Here is a 22,036-nt window from a genome sequence, read left to right on the forward strand (position 1 = left end):
GTATGTATGTGCCTGTTCCAAGTCAGGAGCCTGTAATTCAGAGGTAGGCGTTTGTTGATGTGTTACATATTTGATTTTCTTTCCTTTTTTATGCCCCACCTACGATAGTAGAGGGGCATTATGTTTTCTGGTCTGTGCGTTCGTTCGTCCGTCCGTCCGTCTGTCTGTCTGTTCGTTCGTTCGTCCGTTCGTTCGTCCGTCTGTCCCGCTTCAGGTTAAAGTTTTTGGTCAAGGTAGTTTTTAATGAAGTTGAAGTCCAATCAACTTGAAACTTGGTATACATGTGCCCTATGATATGATCTTTCTAATTTAAATGCCAAATTATAGTTTTGACCCCAATTTTACGGTTCACTGAACATAGAAAATGATAGTGCAAATTTCAGGTTAAAGTTTTTGGTCAAGGTAGTTTTTGATAAAGTAGAAGTCCAATCAACTTGAAACTTAGTATACATGTTCCCTTTGATAAGATCATTCTAATTTTAATGCCAAATTAGAGAATTAATTCCAAATTCACGGTCCACTAAACATAGAAAATGATAGTGCGAGTGGGGCATCCGTGTACTGTGGACACATTCTTGTTTGCATATAAATTAGGCCGTTAGTGTTCCCGTTATACATTTGTCATTTCGGGGCCTTTTATAGCTGACAATGTGGTATGGACTTTGCTCATTGTTGAAGGCCGTATGGTGACCAATAGTTGTTAATTTCTGTGTCATGTGATCTCTTTTTGAGATTTGTCTCAATGGCAATCATGTCATATATTCTTTTTTATGTTCACTTCAAAGGAAATTTTACATTTCAAAGAAGAAAATTTAGTGACCGCAAAGTATATTGTAGTTAATTTTTCTTATTTTTCATCAATTTGATAATGACATTTAAGTGAATACCACTTATTGACCTTGAAATGAGAAACTAAATAATGTTTTGTAAATTTAAATTATTGCGCCTTAATATAGGACGTTTCAGCTATTTCAAAGAATAAACTTATTAAATAAACATTTTGGGTCCTTTTATAGCTGACTTTTGGGTCATCAGTGCTCTTCAACTTTGTACTTGTTTTGGTTTTCTTTACTATTTTGATCTGAGCGTCTCTGGTGAGTCTTATGTAGACGAAACGCACGTATGATGTAATAAAGTATAAGCCTTGTACCTTTGATAACTATTAGCATGTCGAAATGTCCTATTGTAATGTTTATTTGTGTATGTCTCTGTCCATAATGCTCTTGCATTTATTTGTACTGTACGGTAGGCCTGTCATGTAATGTAATCATTTTAGAGTTATATTTAATACTGCCATGAAAGCGGGAGGTTTGGCTAGCCGCAAAACGAGGTTCCCCCCACCATTTGTTTCGTACAATGTCCTGTACCAAGTCAGAAAATGGCAGTTGTTTTCTTATAGTTCGTTTCTGTGTGTTTCATTGTCGTTTTGGTATTTTGTTGCACTTCAGTGTTTCTGTTGTGTCGTTGTTTTCAAAGCTATAATTTCTGAAGAATGAGAAATAATAGGTTGAACATACAAAATAAAGTGTGTTTTATTTAATGCTTGCGTTTTTTTTTTTTTTTAATTAGGTCCTGCACCATTTCAGGTAAGGTTGTTTAACTAAAGCCTGTTCTTTAATTAAAGATGGTTTCTTAATTTAATTTTCAGCAATTCTTACAATAAAAGTACATCTGAATTATGTATTTATTTTTTACTATTAGTAATTATACTACTGTTATTTATTTTTATTATCTATCAACACTGATATCCGAAGAAATTGTATGTTTAATGCCTACAGATAAATGTTATAGAATAAAGTAGAAAATCCTATTGCCTTGTAATAAAACTGACTGTTGAATTGGCTTTGAAATGATTATTCAATAAAAAAAAACTCATCATAGATACCAGGATAAAAAAAAATATAATAACGCCAGACGCGCGTTTCGTCTACAAAAAACTCATCAGTGACGCTCGAATCCAAAAAGGTTTAAAAGGCCAAATAGAGTACGAAGTTGAACAGCATTGAGGACCAAAAAAATTCCTAAAAGTTAAAATTTCTTCTTTCATATTCTTTTTCTAATGTTTTTTTTTCTTAGAATGGATCCAAATTTACAGAAAACTCTCTTGGACCAAATTCTGAAGTACATTGTGAAACAAGTATTGTCTGTCATCTCATAGTGGAGACTTCGCAGCAAGGAACGCAATGGTAAGTAAACATAAGCATTGATAGCAGGTTTTAAGAAACAAAATTGTATAAAAGATTTCAGATTATCTCATTTGATAGGTAATTTTTAAAGATACAAAGTTGTTTGTTTGAATTAATTAAAGGTAGTTATTATAAGCATAAGCTACTGATAGTACTTTTAAAAGATGAAAAAAAAGTACAACTATCGAGGATTGTAGTTATTTCTTAAATAATACCAGTTCAAAAAAATTATAGTTGTATTTCTTGAAAAACAAGAAATCTTTATTTTTTAGTCCAAAGATTAAAAATACCAACCCTAGTGTTAAAGGAGACGAGATATCAGACGTGTATGTGTTTGATCCAAAACAGTCAACTGTGAATTCTAAAATAAGATGTACAACAGATGTGGCCATTAAACCTAGTGTGTCAGAAGCTGGAAGAAAAGAAGTCTGTGTCACAATTGAGAAAAGGTAATGATAACTTTTGTCTTTAGACAAATACAGACAGAGTGGTGAGACATTCATGTAATTATATCCTGCTGTAAACAGTTTTGTGATTTTCACTTTATATGTTTTTACTTAGCTCCAAAATCAGTGAAAACTACGGTAAATTCAGATTATATAAGAATACTTTCGTGTACACTTTTTTATGCCAGGGGTTGAAATAAGTCATGTGAAAAGTATATCGAAGTTTATTATGTTTTTATTTCATATTTTTTTTTATTTTAGTTCAGGAAGTCAAAGTGATACAAGATGTTACAAAGTTATTGTTGAAAGAGGTATACTAGTTGTTAGAAACAAAAACGATATATCGTTGAACAAATAAGTAAATATATTCTAGCTTTCAGACTTTTTGTTGCATTTTTTCGTTTTTCTTAATACGTGTTCTCTTTTAAAAATTTCTCAGAAATATTTTCATAAAAACATCAACGATGCTTTGGTTTTACTCATTAGTATAAACCATGCAAATATATACAATGGAAAAATATATGTTTATAAATATCAAAAATATGTTGATGGAAAATTATTCATGTCTACTTTACATTTACTTTAGGTGATGCTTGCAAACCAGTGGAATGTTTAAATGGAGGTATTTGTAAAAGTGTCGACAATAATGAATGGATAGCGGTCTGTGTTTGTCCATTAGGCTACTCGGGGAACATATGTCAAAACAGTAAGTATCAATTTGTATGGAGTTTAATACAGTTTTGCTATAAGAATATAGACAAAGTATTGGGTTTATTAGCTACATTTTAAAGTATTTGGTATTTGCTTTAGAAGCATATGTCATAAGGATATTAGATGGCAGTTCAAATTGCAGGGAGAGAGAAAACAAGGATGTATGTAATAACCTACAGCTCTATAAAAGCAGTATACATAATTATTAAGGTGATAGCAGTAACAATACAAAATAAAACTTACATTATGAAACAAATAAAGAAAGAAGAACGTATACTCTCAAAATAAGATTATGACGTCATTAAATTTTGTAAATATTTCTTACAGAAAAAGACAATTCAGTGACACCATTCACAGGAGAAGAAATTCCAGTAAGTAATATAAATACATTTGAAACTTTCCTAGATAACTTTGCCTTTGTTATACATGTCAACAAATCTGATTATAAATTGAATTAATAATTTACTGTGTCTTCAGTGTTATTTACTCTCTAAAAAATAAATTAGCAGCTATGAAAGGATGTGATAAACCAGTTAGATAAAAACAAATAATGTCATGTGGAATAAATCTGATTATTTCACTCTTCTAACTTCATACAACAATGGGTGTTGTCAAAACATTGTTGATGACGTTCTATTAAAATGAATGCGTTGAAAAATATATGGTTTGTTTTATTTTGTGCTTTGTATCTAAAACAAAATAGAATTAGCGGAATTGGTACAGTAGGAGATCATATGGTGTCAAAATCGTTGGCTGAATCAACTGGCAGGGAAATATTTTATAATAAAAAAAATTATGGAAATTATTCTCAACTCGTATTTTTGTTTTAGGATGCAGTTACAAACAAAGGAATTCCAAAATTTACAGCGACATCCTTACCTGAGACGATCCATTGTGTGGTTGATCAACCCTGTCATCTACCAATGAGAGTTACAGATCCTACTGGAAATACGTAAGTAATTATATCATGGAATGGATAGTATCACTTGAGAGTGACAGATTCTATGTGAAAAAAGTTCACCTTATTTCAAATTTGTTTCCTAATTAAATGTTTACAAAAACGTACCACTAGGCTGTGTCACTTATTTGATTTGTTAAATGAATGAATGGGTTGCAATTTCACAAAAGTAGTATTTATGCAAATTAATCATAAATGCATTTTTCGATTAGACTACTATATAAACTGTTTCCCACTCAAATGTGATTTCAAATTGATAAGATAATGATACTTCAATGAAAAAAATAGATAATCCCTTCAAATCAAGTTCAGAAGATTTCTTAGCAATGGGTTATGATTTAGTCTGTATAAAAAATATCTGATAAACGTGGATCTTCAATATTTGATTGGGAAGTGTTTTTGAAATCCTAGCTGCACATTTCTACCCTTAATCCTGTGTTGTAACATATACATAACTCGAGAAAACAAATAGATCAATTCATACATTTTATTGTACAAAATTTAGTAAATTAATAGATAACACTGAACCAAAGCAAAGAAACTGTGTAAGGTTAGTGAGATTTCAGTATAACATATTTATCTAGTTGTTACTTGTGATTTTAGACCTGTGATAGGATTTGGACAAGTAGATCCTGGAATAATTACATCCCCTGTCGTAGTGACACCTAGTGGTAATAAAACATATACCACTGATGTGGTGGTTACACCTACAAAACTTGGGAAAAGAAGAGTTTGTGTACAGACAAAGAACACAGAAAAGTAAATATTTTATTTTGGTTCTAAATGTTAAAATATGTTAAGGTGCTGAAAATAATACTTTATTATAGTGTGTGCATGACAGTATGATTATCTTAAGACTACTTTCAAGAAGTCATAAATTGGGAGTTTCTGATAAAAAATAATAACTTATATCATGATATGGTAATAAAATAAAGTAAATTTTACTCATAAGTTAGAAATATAGTTAAGACATTTTTGCATGGTCATTATTGATTTTTCCATACAATGTCATGTTTCAGTTAGATCCTTTTTTTAATTAATTTCAAGTCCACTAATAGACTCACAGTTGCTTTGGAAATTTGTGTTTAAAAAAAAGTAAAATCACCAAAACACTGAACTCCAAGGTAAATTCAAAACGGAAAATCCCTAATCAAATGGCAAAATCAAAAACTCTAACACATCAAACGAATGGATAACTACTGTCATATTCCTTACTTGGTACAGGTGTCTTGTTATGTTGAAAATGGGGAATTAAATCCGGTTGTAAAGCTTGCTAAACTTCTCACTTGTATGACAGTCGCATTAAATTCCATTATATTGACAACGATGTGTGAATAAAACAAGACACAATAGGTAAAATGTCACGAAATGGGGTGCAACACACGAACCACACCAAAAACTTCATGTGATCTCAGGTTATCCGAAAGGGTAAGCAGATCCTGCTCCACATTACTTTTTGAAGTTGCTTTTAGAAAAATAGTTCATATGTCCCTCTATCTTAATGTACAAATAAGAATAGAGGGGTAGCATGTGTAAACTACTGTTCTTGTAAGATTTTATGAATATGAGTAAAAACACAACAAGTTATTAAAATTCAGTAGACATTATATAAAGATTTTCAGTTAGTAACTTTTCAATTAGTAACATAAGCAACACGACGGGTGCGAAATGTGGGGCAGGATCTGTTTACCCTTCCGGGAACCTGAGACTACCCCTAGTTTTTGGTGGGGTTCGTGTTGCTTATTCTTAAGTTTTCTATGTTGTGTCATGTGTTCTGTTGTTTGTCTGATTGTCTTCTTTCATTTTTAGCCAGTCGTTGTCAGTTTATTTTAGATTTATGAGTTTGACTGTCCCTCTAGTATCTTTTGTCCCTCTTTTGAACCGATTTTAGAATAATTGCAATACATTCTCTCATAACAACAGGTTATATAGAATAAAGCTTCGTGCTAATTTCGACTGTTTTTGCACTGAAGTACAAATGTATGGGGCATTTTGTTTTACAGTCTGTCCATCCTTCTATGATTAACATTTTGATACACAAATTCATTATGATGTGAACTTTACGAAATATATGCCAAAATATGGTTTTGACTCCGATTATAGTTAATTACAAGGAATTTGATGTTGCAAGCAAAAGTGTAACCTGAGTGGGAAATCAAAAACAGTTTCTGCTCGACACGTAGCTGTTCACCACCATGAAAGTGAAGTGAGCGCAATTTGCGTCAAACAAGTTTATAATAGATCGTGTAACTGTTCCCCATGAGAGCCACTTATTAATTGGTTTGGGTAAGTTTCATGAGAAAATATGGACTGTCGCCTGAGGGACAGCCATGTTTAATCCATCCACATTCTGTATGTATGTTCTCGTACCGAGGCAGGAGCCTGTAATTCAGTGGTTTGTTTTTTGTTTTTGTTTTACATTTTTGTTTTTCGTTCATTTTATGGATATAGTATAGGCCGTAAGATTTCCTGTTTTAATTGTTTTACCTTGGTCATTTCGGGGCAATTTATAGCTGACTTTGCGATATGTTCTTGTAAAATTTCAATCCTGGTTTATATGATGAGTTTATTTGGCTCATTGTTGAAGGCCGAACGGTGACCTATAGTTGCTAATGTCTATGTCATTTGGTCTCTTGTAATGCTTTGTCTCATTGGCAATCACACCAAATCTTTTTTATATGCCCCAGCTGAGTTGTGTTGTGGAGTTACCAATAATAAGTACCCCAATAGGCAATATAATACATTCGTCTAATAGTATTTCTATTTTGATTAATACTATGTTTAACTAGATACCGTATTAACGCTATTACAACTGTACTTTATATTTAGTGTTAATATGGATGAAGTATGCTACAACATTGAAACAAGCGGTAAGTATTTCCTTTCACAAATAATAATGACCACGATACTTAGAAATAGGAGACAGCCTATATTAAAATTAAAAGTCAGATTTTGTTTAAATCAATTTCTTTTGATCTCAATGTAAAGGTGCCTATGTTTACCTGCAGACTGTAATAAATTATAACGAATTATGAAATATTTCACAGTTCTCAAATAACGTCAACAGAAACTGTCTATCAATCTAAAGCTTAAACGAGGCTGGTGACTTATGATATCTGAGGATTAAAATTTAACTTGAGAGAAACCCTTTTAACTATGTATATTATGTTTTGCATCGGTACCTTTCATACATATTTTTTTAACAATTTTTACCAGGTTTCCAAAAAAACATTTCCTTGAAAGGAGCGTCACATGCAACGTTTCAAAAAGTTTACTTTTTCACGGGATACGTAATCCGGTGATGGATAAACTATAAAAAGTAATTATAAAAAAGTAACAATTTTGTGTATTTTTACGAATATTAAGTTGAAAATGGTGATTTTTTTTTACATGAAAACTAGAAATGTATCCCTTGAAAATGTAATGTGGTATAATTGACAATTGCCTTGAATTATCTGTTTGCCATTTTCAACTTCTGCAATAAGCAGGTAATATTTCAGGCATACTTTTTTTCAAAATAGCTATGATATGCAAGGGAACATTGTTATTTAGATTTAAATGATAGTATTTCTATGATATGGATGTTGTCCAATTTGATATTTCAGAAAAGACTACTTCAGGTCAAGGATCAGTAAGTATTCTGAGTAAGATGTATGAATAAAAAGTTCAGGAACAATCAAACATTTGATTTTTTTTAAAGACATACTTTTAACCCAGAGTACTGAAAGATGCACAAGATGCGTGACAAAAAAATGAAAGCTTTTTACTATAACTGGGGATAACACTTTGAATTTTCGTTCATCTTTTAAGTGACTTTAAAAAGATATTGTCGTAAGTTAGAGGGGTTAAAGCTCGCAGAAAACATTTCATACATTAAACATAGAAAAAAGAACTATTATCGAAACATGTTTGACAAAGACCTCACTCCATTACGTAACATGGATATTTAAAACAAATTCATGAATATTTATAAAAAAAAAAAATCATTTACTGCCATTTCGATGTGATTACACTTTTCATTATTAAGACATAAATTGTATTTGAAGTATTTGTTCTCATATAGATTTAGAATGCAATTTAATTTGTAAACATGTGTTTATCTTTTCATTTGCTCTACTTACAGTGATTGTTTAGCTGTTTTTCTTCTTGAACAGTTTGGTTTGACGATATTGATTGTTTTTTTAGTCTGCTTTTTAAATGACAAGAGTGAAACACTTGAAGTCAAGTCATCAATTTTTAAGTTTTTCCGCGAATCTAACAAATTGCAACTTTATATAACATTCTCATAATTGGACACTACTATACTTCTGTTTATATCCAGCCAAAGTTTACAGAGTCCACTATCAGTGAGAATTCTGTTGTTGTTTGTCAACCAGGACAAACCTGTCACATTCCACTGACCTATGAGTCATCCAACAATACGTGGTAAGATACATGTATGATATGAATGAAAATGAAAATAAAGAGAATGTATTAAGCATATACATCATAAACAAATAGCCATTTGCTCCACGGAAATTACAATTACTAAAACAAAATGAAGAAAGAAATAAAGAAAACGTGTCACATTTTACAGAAAATATGGGTATTTAATCACATAAACTTACAATGATTTTTGAAGTGTCGCCAAACAATATCGATTTGATTAAATTCTTTTTAAAATAGATTTTGTTTTATTCTTCTCTGTTAACTGTTTACTGATAAAGATAATTTAATTTTCATTTCAGTGAAAAAGTTGCTGAAACAACTTTTATTAAAGAAGTTCATATCTTCCAAGATAGTTCAGCAGTCGGTCAAACATGTACTGTAGATGTAGGTTTTACACCCACCCATGATGCTGGTGGTACACAACATATGTGCTTCAAACCTGGGTTAGTTTGACATATTTAATAGCTTGGAAAACTCATGTGTTGTAGATGAAGCTGTATTTGGCACAACATTTTAGAATTAGGGTCATTATTGCTCTTCAACGTTATACTTGTTTGACTTTTTTTATCTGATCGTCACTGATGAGTTGTATGTAGACGAAACGCGCATCTATCGTATTAAATTATAAACCTGGTACCGTTTAACACTAATTACACCACTGGGTCGATGCCACTGCCGGTGAACGTGGCGTTTCCGATGGTATCAGCAGCCCAGTAGTCAGCACTTCGATGTTAACATGAATATCAATTATATTATCATTTTTATAAATTAACTGTTTGCAAAAGTATGAATTGTTGGGAATACAAAGGATTTTCTTATCCCAGGAATAGATTAACTTAGCCGTACTTAGCTCTGTTTGGAATTTTGGGTCCTCATTACTCTTCAACTTTATATTTGTTTGACTTTCTAACTATTTTGATCTGGGCGTCTGGTACCTTTGGTAATTTATTTTACACCAACCTTGCTGTGGTCGATAGTTACATATGTACTTAAAATTAAGGCCGTATATGAAGGCTATACATCAAATTTTTAACAGTGCATTTCAAAATAAGTGAGTTTAAACATAAGAAAAGGCTTATTGAGATAAAAAGAAACTGTAGCTACGATAATTCTTGCTGATGTTTAACAAATTTAACCATGGTAGGCTATCATTTCTACATCATTAGAAGTGTAATATGGATTTACATTCATATATTTATAGTTCAAGGAAAGCATTATTTGAAGAAAAAATAAAATTTATATATATACTATTCCTCTAAGATAAAACCATCTTAACAAGGGAATACAATCTAAGTGCATGCAAACTGTTTTATATATAAATTTTATTCCAATTATGCAGACTACTGTATATTTTTAACCTGCTATAGATCCTATTATCACAAAAAAAGTTAGAAATTCCATGAACTCAATATGAACACCAAAAAAATGTACTGACTTCAATTACAAATGTTGAAAATATCTATTTTTATAATTTCAGAAATAAAGGAGAAAAGAGATGTATAATGGTGAACATTCAAGACACATCTTCATGTAAGTATGTCATGCTATAAAGTCCAATCTACTAAACAAGCAAGGCCCGGCAAACATATTATAGAGGTGATTATAAAAACCTTAAGTAATATATAAGTTTAAATAGCTGTTGTGATCAGTTTAGTTAATCCATACATATTCACATTTTAAAAGGTCAACATGAAAATAAATGAAAATAAATGAAAGGCTAAAAAAAGTGGTTTATTTAGATAGATATTTAATTATTATTTTAAGGTAAGAGATCGAAAGCAAAAAGAAATGGATTTGTTTTATTTTGAATAGATGATATTTATAAGTGATCATATTACTACCCAAATATTATTCCTTTCAATTCAGACTAAGCATTTCTTAACTTAAAAAAATCTCACTTGTAAATTGTACAATCAATATAAAAATCAAGGGTTGTGTATATATGATAAGCTATTATACTTTTACAGTAAGTTCAACACCTTGTCAGAACCATCATTGTTTCGGAGATGGATTTTGTTCAGTTCCATCCGGGACTCAAGCTGTTTGTACCTGTCGTTTAGGATCTACAGGACCTAGATGTCAAAAAGGTTAATACTAACTATAGCTTAATCAGTCGTATTGACTTTTATACATTTAAACCACATTTGAAGAAATTAATGTATTCCTGAAAACCATGGAGATGTCATTTTAATACTGTTAATAATTTTCCGAGGGACAGCTTTTTTAGCTTGCTAGTCTTCATGGATTAATAATGAAGCAAAATTTGCATATTCATATTAAATATCAAACACAAATTCATAGATGATAGTTATATTATACTTTTATGTGCCAATTTGTTGTGATGATAGCGAAGCTATAACAGTAATAGAAGTAGGGGACATAAATCAGTAGGATTTCTTTAACGTTGAATGTAATATGAGTAATTTTTTTCTTTTCAGACTCAACCTCATCTGTTGTTCCGGTAACAGGGAGCGCCACTCAGGAGGTAAGTAATGTGATAGGATGTCTGAAATGTCGGGTTTTTCATTCATTGTTGTCAATATAATGTAATTTAATGCGACTGTCATACAAGTGAGAGGTTTAGCTAGCTATAAAACTAGGTTCAATCCACCATTTTCTACATGAGAAAGTGCCTATACCAAGTCAGGAATATGATAGTTGTTATCCATTCGTTTGATGTGTTTTTAAAGTGTTTGATTTTGCCATTTGATAAGAGACTTTCTGTTTTGAATTTTCCTCGGAGCTCAGTATATTTGTGATTTTACCTATTACAAAAACATATCACACTAAATTTAGGATTACAATAACTGTCGCATGGAGACGACTTTTGTTCACTGATTTTTATACGCCCGTAAAAATTTTGACGGGACGTATTATGGTATACAAATGTCCGGTGTCCGTCCGTCCGTCCGTCCGTCCGTCTGTCTGTCTGTCCGTCTGTCCGGCGTAAACATGTCGCACCGTAACTTGAGAACGACTTATCTAAATTTCATGAAACTTAATATAGTTTTTGAGTTACGGCACTTTATAACTAAAACAGAGGTGTGTTTTTTTCACATGTCGCACTGTATCTCAAAAACGAGTTTTGATTATGACTTAAAACTTTAAACACTTTTTAGTTATATTAATCTCAATATCTGTATACTTTTTGGTGATGATTCAAAATTTCATTTTTGAGTTATTAGGTATTTTGTAAAAAAGAGGGAGGTTTTTTTTACATGTCGCGCCATATCTCAAAAACTATTTATGATTATTGCTTAAAACTTTACAGATGTCTTTGTTATATTAATCTCAATATCTGTATACTTTTTGGTGATGATTCAAAATTTCATTTTTGAGTTATTAGTATTTTGTAAAAAAGGGGGAGGTTTTTACTTCCACATGAGACGTCGGGCATTTCATGCGCTCATGGCGCAGCTGTTTATTGTTCACCTGATGGACTGACCTTTAGGATTTGGTTGATATGGACACATTTTATACTGAAGTAAAAAATATCACCAAACTTCAATTTCAGATTCCAATTCAGTAGTTAAACTATTGCCATATTTTTTTTGATACATAAATCTGTCATTTATGAGGAAGGACAGTAATCAATTCTAGTACTATAACTATGAAATGGTTGTTTACCTTTGTAGCCTAATTTTGTCGATACAGTTGTACCAAGAGAAGTAAAATGTTACAATGGGAGAGAATGCTTGATTCCGTTTGCTGTCAAGGGAAAGTAAGCTTATTGATAAATACTTAGTAAAATATATTTATAATTTGTTGTCAAAAATGTAATATGCAGACATTAATGGTCCCGATAAGCAAGATAGGTGCTTCAGGGCTAAACATGGTTTTAACACTTTATTAACCTTTCCTTTGTTACAGATTTTGCACTTAAAAAAGATACATACAATTAAAACTAAGAGCAGAAATGTACCTTACTTTACAGTGATGGCTTAAAATATAAAAATATGTATAACAAACAACATGAATAGCTAATACGATGCCAAAGATTTTTCACCATTTAGTGAAGAATCTGCAAATATTCTGTCAAACATCTATTTTATTTTAAAATTGTTCTTATTGAAATTACAATGGAAGTTTTAAACTACCTTGGCTAGATATATAGCCCTTGCACGGTCGGTATTGAAACTATATTCCTTCATTTCATAATGCACTGCATTCTATATTATTTATGGTATATTTATGGTAGTAGTCACTCAGTTGAAGTCGGAGATCATGACAATGGAATGAACACAACGATCAAACCTAGTACAAAACTAACGTCTACTGATAGTGTGTATGAACATATTATATCTGTTACACCTCAAACATCAGAGGGGAAGAAGGAGATATGTGTCAAAACAAAAACTGGGTATGTGTTTTAGCTATATATTTACATCAAAGGGATTTGAAGAAAAAAACATATTTGTAATCATAACAAGTATGTGGGGTTACAAATTACTGTTGTAAATATAAAAAAAAAGAATATAAGATATCATGATTATATGGATTTCTGTCACAATTTGTGATAAAGAAAACATCAGCTCCTTAAAATGAAGGATGTGCCCTAGGCTAAAGTGTCTTTTTTCATCCCATATTCTACAATATATCTTACACAGATCTGATTAGGTTCTACCCAAGAAATGTTTGTTTCTAATCATTCAAAACAGACTTAAACCCTAAAATCCTAATATAGGTTGCTCACTACTCTTGTTAATGTCTTTTTGTCAGATATACAAAACCCTATATTTTCATGCATGTAATTTCATCATACATTTTGCCATCTGACCCCTTCTTTTCTATTCATTATTTTAAAATGTTTGTTTTAAAAAACTATTTTTGAACATCTTATAAAACCCTTGTTACTATGCCCCCGATGTCAACGATGGGGGCATTAAGTTGTACCCTTTTCCATAGGTACGTTTTAAAACTGTTTGTAGTCTCAACCTTTAGTTTGCCACAACCAAATGTTTTTCCTCTTACAAATGTGAAGAAACTTAAACACAATGCTTATAAATAAAAACACAAATAAGTGTGAATTTGGGTGGTGTCACTTTTACCGTTCTCAAGTTATGACCCTTTATAACGTTATATGTAAGCAGGGAATTTATTGTTTTCATTGTTTCAAATAGATCGTTGTAATATAAAACACAAATACTATGTCAAAAAAAAAAAAAATGAAAATGAAAATTTAAATCACAAAAATACTGAACTGAATATTCTAAACGGATAGTCCCTAATCAAAAGGCAAAATCATAAGCTCAAACACATCAAACGACAGACAATAGATAACAACTGTCATATTCCTGACTTGGACTTTCTGATGTGGAAAATGGTGGATTGAACGGTGTTTTATGTCTAGCTAAACCTCTCACTTGTATGACAGTCGCATCAAATACTGTTAAATTAACAACGATGCTTGAACAAAACAAACAGACATAATGGGTAACAATTTCTTATAAAATTGATAATATTTTAAATTCAACAAAAGGGTAATGACAATTAAATTATTAAGCAGAAACTAGACATGATTTATTTTAATGATTGAAATACGAATAAAGTATCATCATTTAAAAAAGACCATGAGTGTAAATGTAACCATTGAAATTGTGGTCTTTTACAGGAAAGATGACCAGATATGTTTTATAGTGGATGTAGTTGGTAAGTTTATGAAGCAGTAATTAGTATGGTATTTGGTATTGAACACTATCAAGAGATATTGTTTATAACTATTCGAAATAAATTCAATATTTTACTAATAAGAGGACATTATTTTAGTCTAATCAAGATAACAATTAAAATACAAAAAGAAACAATGCATTTACATCAATAATTTAAAAACAAAATTTTTAAAAATAAATATTACACTAGGCGTGATCAGGAATTCCAAAAAGAACAAAACAAGGACGTTATCACAAAAAAAAAATAACAGAAAAATTCCATAGAAAGTAAAATTGAACAAGCAATTTCAATGAATACAAAACTAAATCAAGCTAAGACTGGCACAGAATCTCAAGGTCTACACTTGAAATTCCTAGAAGCTTTAAAGACGCTTACAAACTTACAAAAAATCCACAAATAGTAAATAACAGAACAAATGAAAGGAAAAAATTTGGCATATTAGAAATTTTATAATTGTTTATCTATTCCACTAGACATTGTAGAAAAATAAATAACTGAAACTGAGGTAGGTCTTATTAGGAGATAGATCAAAGTATTTAATAGAAAAACAAATTGAAAACTAAACATAACAGATCAATTTAAAAACTTGATTTACTTTCAGATCCACCTGCGAACCAAGGGGTAAGTTTTAAATTTTTCTTTCATTTTGGCCCGAAATATATACTTCAGTCTTTCAGGCTTTGTGCTGTCAAAGTTTTTATCAGAATGAAATGTGATTGTGTGAGAAAAAACAATTAAAGTTATGATGTTTTTTTAGTGTAGGAAGACTTACTATTAAACCTGATTTTCTTTTTGGTTTTTCTTAGGCATGTAACACAAAAAAAAATATTATCTCATATGACCATATGCTTAAACATCTAGGTCTTATTATCAACTTTTAATACGGACCTTAGATTGCATCTATTTCAGAAAATTGACATGTTTTAACTATGAATTTTGGAATCATACATGACTATGTAGAAATTATGATCAAAATGTGTTGTGTTATGTAGTGTCATACTTGTGACCATTATATGAATTAAACATTTGAACTCAGGTTAGGATAGTTTCAGCTCAGTCTAGAAAATCTTTTGAGATACACTTTCATTGTCTTGCTTTGTAAAAATACTATAATGGGAGTTGGTTCATTCTATTATGAGTGACACATGAAATTAACTTTTGACAAGTTATTTTTTTGCAAGTAACCTTATACTAGAAATATAACTTTGATATAGTTGAACTTAGACTTGTTTTATTTAGCAATTTGGTATATTTTCGTTCCTCAACACAAACGTATGTGATGGACCTTTGATATATTTTCTAGACAACACCAGATTTCACAGGAACAACATTAGGCCCAGACTCCACAGTGGAATGTCAGACAGAAACCCTATGTCATGTTCAAATACAGACTAATCAAACTAATGGAAAGTGGTTGGTTTTAATTTTATTACAATTGAGGTGTTGAATAGATTTATGCAAAAGTTTTCACTTTAATTAGTAAACAAAATAAACTTGTCTTAGTCAATAGTCAAAAGAAAATGAGAGACATTCTTAGAAATTTTCTTGAAAAAAAATCATATTGTTTAAATAAAGTGAAACCTTAAAACAATGTGGGATTTGTTTGGTTTTATAAGAAAGGTTTTGACTAGATTTCAGAGTTAACTTCAAACGCATATGTAATAGTGCAAGCGGAATAACAGAGAAGAATGTTAGACAACTTGTCTTATCAATTTTGGTTATATTGATCACAAATTTTAACGCGATAAGTTAACTCAAAAACAAAATACTGTTTTGTCATTCGTTCAGGAATAGACTTGTATAATTTTTAATCTAATTAAATAGATGTTTTCTAAGTCATGATATGAACCTTAGTGATTTTCACCAGCTCTTAGATCAAGATAACTATATAGCAGGAATAGTATTTTACAACTGCAACTTGGTAGTCCCAAGAAAAATGTCTCTTTTAAATTTGGTTTAAATACATCAATAGTAACTTAGTTGGAATGAAAGAATTATTACAGCAGCTTGAAAAATGTGGTACCCACTCATATTCTAAAATAAAATGGAATCTTAAAAAGGACAGGCAATTAATGTATAACATGGTATGATATTTGGCAATTTCTATTCTTCAATAGGATTGATAAATTTCAATTTCTATTTTACAGCCCTGCTATTTTAGAAAATACAGACAAGACATCAATATCAGATGTACATATCTTCCCACCACAAACAAACCAATGTACAACTGATGTAGTCTTGAAACCTCGGGTGACAGAAACTGGACAGAAACAACTTTGTGTTCATTTTAACGCTGGGTAAGTAGTGTTGAGTAAATTTAGTGCGTATTGCCTTTTTTTTCAGTTCACGGTCTATAAAGTGGGAAGGTATTGTGAAGTAGATCTAATGCATATTATCTTTGTTTCATATAAGGTTATATGCTGCAGGTAAATAAAAATTCTGTTCAATTACAAACTAAGAATTTATTTATTTATTTGTGTTTTGGGATACTTTCTCATTGCTGTATATCCCTAACTTCATGTTAGCTATCTGAAAGTTAAAAAAGGAAAATATAATGTAACATGCTTGATTTCAATGCAGGTTTGATAAAATGGATAAAATTACAGACAACATTTTCATTTTTCAAACAAGTAAATAGATAGAACAAAATATGAAATATATAGCTACACATATACGTAATAATCAACAAGTAATACAATAAATAAACGGTTATAAAATAGCATTCATGGTGTATCTGAGCGAACATTTCACTGAATGTTTTATTGCTGCCGTCTTTGACGTGAATATGAGTTGGGAAATTATAATTTTTTTATTTGCAACTGTTATGAAAATACAGCAGTAAAGTATGTTTAGAATAACGAAGTATTGTTTAAAATATTGTTTTGATATGTATTGAACTTATTCGACTTTCTAACACGCCACAATAACTTAAGGAAATATTTAAAATGACATCAATAAAAATGTGGGCTTATTTTTCTTTTAAATGCATTTATTTGTATTTTCAAATTATATAATTTAAAATTCCTTGCCTAGATTAATCCAGTGAAGAAAAGTTATGTTTTCAAAGCTCTACTTGTGCATTTTTAGAACTGTATCAAAACAGGAAAACAAAGAGAGATGTTTTAAAGTAACAGTTTCAAATACAATAGGTATGTGCAGCTTAAATTACCCGTACGAAAAACATGACACGTACTCCAGCTGGAAAGTAGCCGTACTGAGAACCGTACTTATAATAATCATTTGGACTTTTCTTTGAATGTCTTATAATGGATAACCCGGCTGGACTTTCAGCGAAATTAGCCGTAAACCGGCTCGAAATATTTAAATTAGCAGGAGTCCGGTTCAGAAAGTCCAGCTGGACTTTCATAAAAGTACGTCTGAAAAAATCCAGCCGGCATTTCTGGCAAAAATATGGCCTCTATAAAGTTCAGCTGGACTTTACAAAGTCCGGCTGATCTTTAAGAAGTCCAGCTGAACTTATAAAAGTTCAGCTGGACTTCAAAAAGTTCTGTTTGACCTTTAAAGATGATCTCAGCAGGGGCTGATCCACAAAAAATTAGGGGGGAGGGGGTTCCACCCCCACAGAACCCTCCCTCTTGATTACTTCTGCTTAGTTTTTCTTTAGATGGTGGATTCTTCTGATTTGATATGCATCCCTTGTTATAATCTGAAAAAAAACAAAAAAACAGATGGCATTATGCATATACGTACTGCTTATTTCTTTTTCTTTTTTCTACTGTCTTGCTGGCAAAATTAAGAAACGGGAATTGTGAAGCTAAATGCTTACTCCTAAAAGTGTGTGGTTATAATTATCATGATTATATATTAAGACTAAATAAATTTAAAGTGCATAAAATAAAGTAAAGCTTTGAAAATCACTCAAACTGAAATATTTTGCATAATTAAGTATTTAATGTAGTTTTTTTTAATTCTTTTTACTCTTCAAAAATAAAAATTAAGCTAATATATATTTATAATGTTGTAATCATTTCATTAATATGTTGAAGAAAAAAGAACATATCAGATTGTACTTACCAGAATATGCAATCCAAAATACATGCAAACAGCAATCTTCCTAAATTGAAATTGATGCCAGTCAGAAGGATCCATTGATCTTCTCTAATATAATGTGAAAAGAACAAACATTTGCTTTAATCCAATGTAAATTTCTCATTTTGTTTAAGAAAGAAGACACATCTTCCTGTTTATTCCAAATTCAAATTTTGTTGTATTGCAATACATGAGGTTGTTTGAGGAGCTGTGAAAAAATTTCTTCTTATGACTTCTTGCATATGTCTTAATTTTAAATATGTGATATATATTAAAAAAAAGAAAATCAATTATTAATTTGTTCAATGAAGAAATGTTTAATAAAAGGGATAATTATTGCAGATATATGTATTTAGAAATGTGTTATCCTTCAAATGGCCCCATGATCAACCTCTGTGTAGATGCTACTTCCTGTGACCTGTCCAGACTGGGGTTAATTGAAAACAGATGGCACTCTCTACAAGACAATAATACTGCTATTAAATCACTGTTATGGTTCAAGTTTCTTATTGATATTAATTTAAAGAATGATGATAATTATTTATTTTATGCATTCATCTAATTAAATATAAATATACTAGAAAATGTATAAATTTAACCTATTAATAGATGTAATTTTGCTAGGGGTTTTATTTCATGAAAAAGTAAAAATGTTAAATAATTGTTGAAAACATATTAACTGAGATATAATTCAATCAAAATTATATCACCTATATTAAATTTCAATTTTCCATTTACAGTCTATTTTAAATATTTTATAATGGAATTGAAAGTTTATGGGGAAAAGATCACATCTGACAGTTTGATCTTAAAGTATATTGTAAAAAAATATGATATCATTATTATAACTTGCAAATTTTCATTTATAACTCTTTTCCATTTTGAAAGAAATTGTTCCTTTCAAAAACAGAATCCTAGTGACAAACTTTTTATTTCTGTAAGGGCAGATTTGGCTGATGAAAATATTCTAAGTCTTAATTCCTGCTCATAAATGACTGTAAAATTTTCTAAGACAAAAATCCTGCTGATCATTCTACAGAAAGAATAATTTCCCTCAAAAGTCCAGCCGTGTTTATTTTCTTGTCAGAATTACAAAAAGTGCGGTTGGACTTTTAAGAAAATACCGGCTGGCAAATAACTGAAGTATAAGAAAAAGTACGTGTACGGCTCAAGTCAGACTGGACTTTTCAAAGTCAGACTGGAATACGTCTCAAGTCCAGCTGAAGTCCAGTTGAACTCCTGTTGAAATTTTCGTACGGGTTTACTCACAATTTGAATCTTAATAAAAACAATGGTATGCATTCGTTTTGGTTTGTAAATATAATCTTTTGCACTTTTATATAAAAATTACAAAATGTGGTATGATTACCAATGAGACAAATCTCCACCAGAGACCAAATGACAACTATAGGTCACTGTATGTCCTCCGATGAGGAAAAGTCCATACAGCATAGTAAACTCTAAAGACCTTGAAATGATATGTTTAACATTTATGTACAAAACACGGGACATAAAAGAAATATGATATATATCAGTATGCTTCTTTTTTTATGTAATGTTGAATATCTAATTTTCTGAAGTTATATTAAGATTGAGTTTTACTTTTTGAGACTTTTCTCTATCTCCTGCATGTATTTAAAAAAAACAAAGACAGTTTGTAAAATTCCTTAAAACAAAATTGTGTACAAGTTAAAACACCAGATACATTGTTGCCTGGTACGGGTTAACAAACTATCATACTACATGTATGTTAAAAATCATGTGTCATTTTATTGTTTTACATATAAGACATATTTGACTGATTTTAGATCCTTGTGTTCCTGTATACTGTATGAATAATGGTGAATGTCAAATAAACAATGGACAAGGGGAGTGCATATGTCCTTCAGGATTCACAGGGGGGAAATGTGAAAATGGTAAGAAGGAATTATTGTTCGATTAACCATGTCTGCAAAATATGCATCTGACAATGTTAAGTTTGTATTAAGTACGGTAACATGTGCGGATATACACGAACACCAAGAACACCAAGATCTATGGGAAATATCAATGTATCACTGGAAGGGTTTATTCCTTCTATTTCTACATATTAAAATCTGGAATGTATGCATGTGTGTACATAGAACCCTTCATTTTTTTCGGAGCACCCCTTGCAAGCTGTGAGGGTACAGTGGAATCCGTGTATACTCCAAATATGGATTCATGAAGATGTGTCACTAACATATTGATAACAATTTAAACCAGGACAAGTGTTCTAATAAAATACCAGAGATGTGTATGGCAGGGTGAACATCACCCGTTCTGATGTACTGAAATTTAAAGCGCTCCAATTCAGAATGAACAGGGTACCTTCAGCACTTTAGCCATCAGAGAATACACCACCATATTGACGTTTCGTTTTAAAGTGTTTTCATTGGTTTAAACAACACTATATAGAACAAATCTCTATGAAAATTTCTATACAAATTACATTTATTAAACAGTGCCCCAGGTTGTGTCGTCATTAAAAGGTTGTATATCAAGTTTCAATTACCGAAATCAGTTGATAAATTTAAAATTCGAACACATCGACTGCTTCATGTAAAAAAAACTTGGATACTAATATAAAATACCCATCAAAGCAGTTATTGGAATTTACAGATTAGAATAGCCCTAGACCACAATGAAATTCAAAAATAGTCTTTAGTTGATTCCTTGCTTAATTTCAACAAGGCTTTTATCAAAATTGTTTTATTTTATTTTTTAAAACCAATGACTTATAAGATAATAGAAACTTTGTTTTAGATCTTTATGTTTCATGGTCTGCATTTGGTTGTTATCTAGAAAATTATGTCAACTTTCACCAAAATTTTACTATTTGTCCTGAAAAATTGCTAGTAAGAGAAGAAACATTTTAAGAAAAGCATGACAATTTTTTTTGTATTTCACCTTCTCAGCTCACTTTGCTGATGATCTTTAAAAGTGGGGAACATATTTTTCTTAGATAATAGCATTGTTCACTAACTGTTATGTGAATTGCTGAGGTGTAAAATGTTTTAATGAAATATAATATTTATTTGATTTTGTATTTCAGTTAAATCAGAAAAAGTAACAGCAGTAAATCTAGGTGTAATAAATCCGGCAGTAAGTTGTAGGAATTTTAATTACTAACATGCACATTTTTCTAGTATAATTTTATCAGTAATATACTTTTATTTGCGTATACAAAGTCATGAGCTTGCAGATCAGTGGCTATCATTGGTTTGTGTCTGTCAAACTTGCTTTTAGTCAATTGTTTTGTTATTAATTTGGCTGTTAGTGTTCTCAATTGATTTTATTTTTACTGAATTTAATTAATATATATCACCTTCAATATTGATATATTTACCATAAAATAACTATTAATAAATGGACTAAATAAAGAGACGCAGTGTTATGAAAATAGGCAATAAGACAACTATTAACCAGAGACTATAGAACATTAATGTTAACAATTGCTTCATCTGCAAAATTATGTTGTGGTCATAACAAACATTTTATCATTATATTACAACCTACTAGTAGCAAAACATTAACAATATTAAGTTGTAGCTTTTTCATGTTTTATT

General features: G+C 30.6%; 1 protein-coding gene across 1 annotated transcript in view; it reads left to right on the top strand.

Annotated features, from left to right (window-relative positions):
- The first annotated feature begins 1,167 nt into the window (after positions 1–1,167).
- Positions 1,168–22,036, top strand: part of LOC139515496 (mucin-22-like) — a 71,230-nt gene continuing 50,361 nt past the window's right edge. Inside the window, exons 1-24 of the mRNA XM_071305071.1 lie at positions 1,168–1,185; positions 2,077–2,186; positions 2,459–2,635; positions 2,894–2,943; positions 3,219–3,338; positions 3,671–3,714; positions 4,174–4,295; positions 4,905–5,060; positions 7,131–7,171; positions 7,907–7,932; positions 8,623–8,726; positions 9,029–9,172; positions 10,207–10,259; positions 10,697–10,816; positions 11,168–11,214; positions 12,365–12,450; positions 12,928–13,089; positions 14,341–14,378; positions 15,001–15,020; positions 15,703–15,812; positions 16,547–16,696; positions 17,487–17,548; positions 20,258–20,365; positions 21,523–21,572. Coding sequence (XP_071161172.1) covers positions 1,168–1,185; positions 2,077–2,186; positions 2,459–2,635; positions 2,894–2,943; positions 3,219–3,338; positions 3,671–3,714; positions 4,174–4,295; positions 4,905–5,060; positions 7,131–7,171; positions 7,907–7,932; positions 8,623–8,726; positions 9,029–9,172; positions 10,207–10,259; positions 10,697–10,816; positions 11,168–11,214; positions 12,365–12,450; positions 12,928–13,089; positions 14,341–14,378; positions 15,001–15,020; positions 15,703–15,812; positions 16,547–16,696; positions 17,487–17,548; positions 20,258–20,365; positions 21,523–21,572 — 2,118 coding nt within the window. The remainder of the gene's footprint in view (positions 1,186–2,076; positions 2,187–2,458; positions 2,636–2,893; positions 2,944–3,218; positions 3,339–3,670; positions 3,715–4,173; positions 4,296–4,904; positions 5,061–7,130; positions 7,172–7,906; positions 7,933–8,622; positions 8,727–9,028; positions 9,173–10,206; positions 10,260–10,696; positions 10,817–11,167; positions 11,215–12,364; positions 12,451–12,927; positions 13,090–14,340; positions 14,379–15,000; positions 15,021–15,702; positions 15,813–16,546; positions 16,697–17,486; positions 17,549–20,257; positions 20,366–21,522; positions 21,573–22,036) is intronic.

The sequence above is a fragment of the Mytilus edulis genome, chromosome 3 (genome assembly GCF_963676685.1).
Source record: "Mytilus edulis chromosome 3, xbMytEdul2.2, whole genome shotgun sequence".
Taxonomy (NCBI): Eukaryota; Metazoa; Mollusca; class Bivalvia; order Mytilida; family Mytilidae; genus Mytilus; species Mytilus edulis.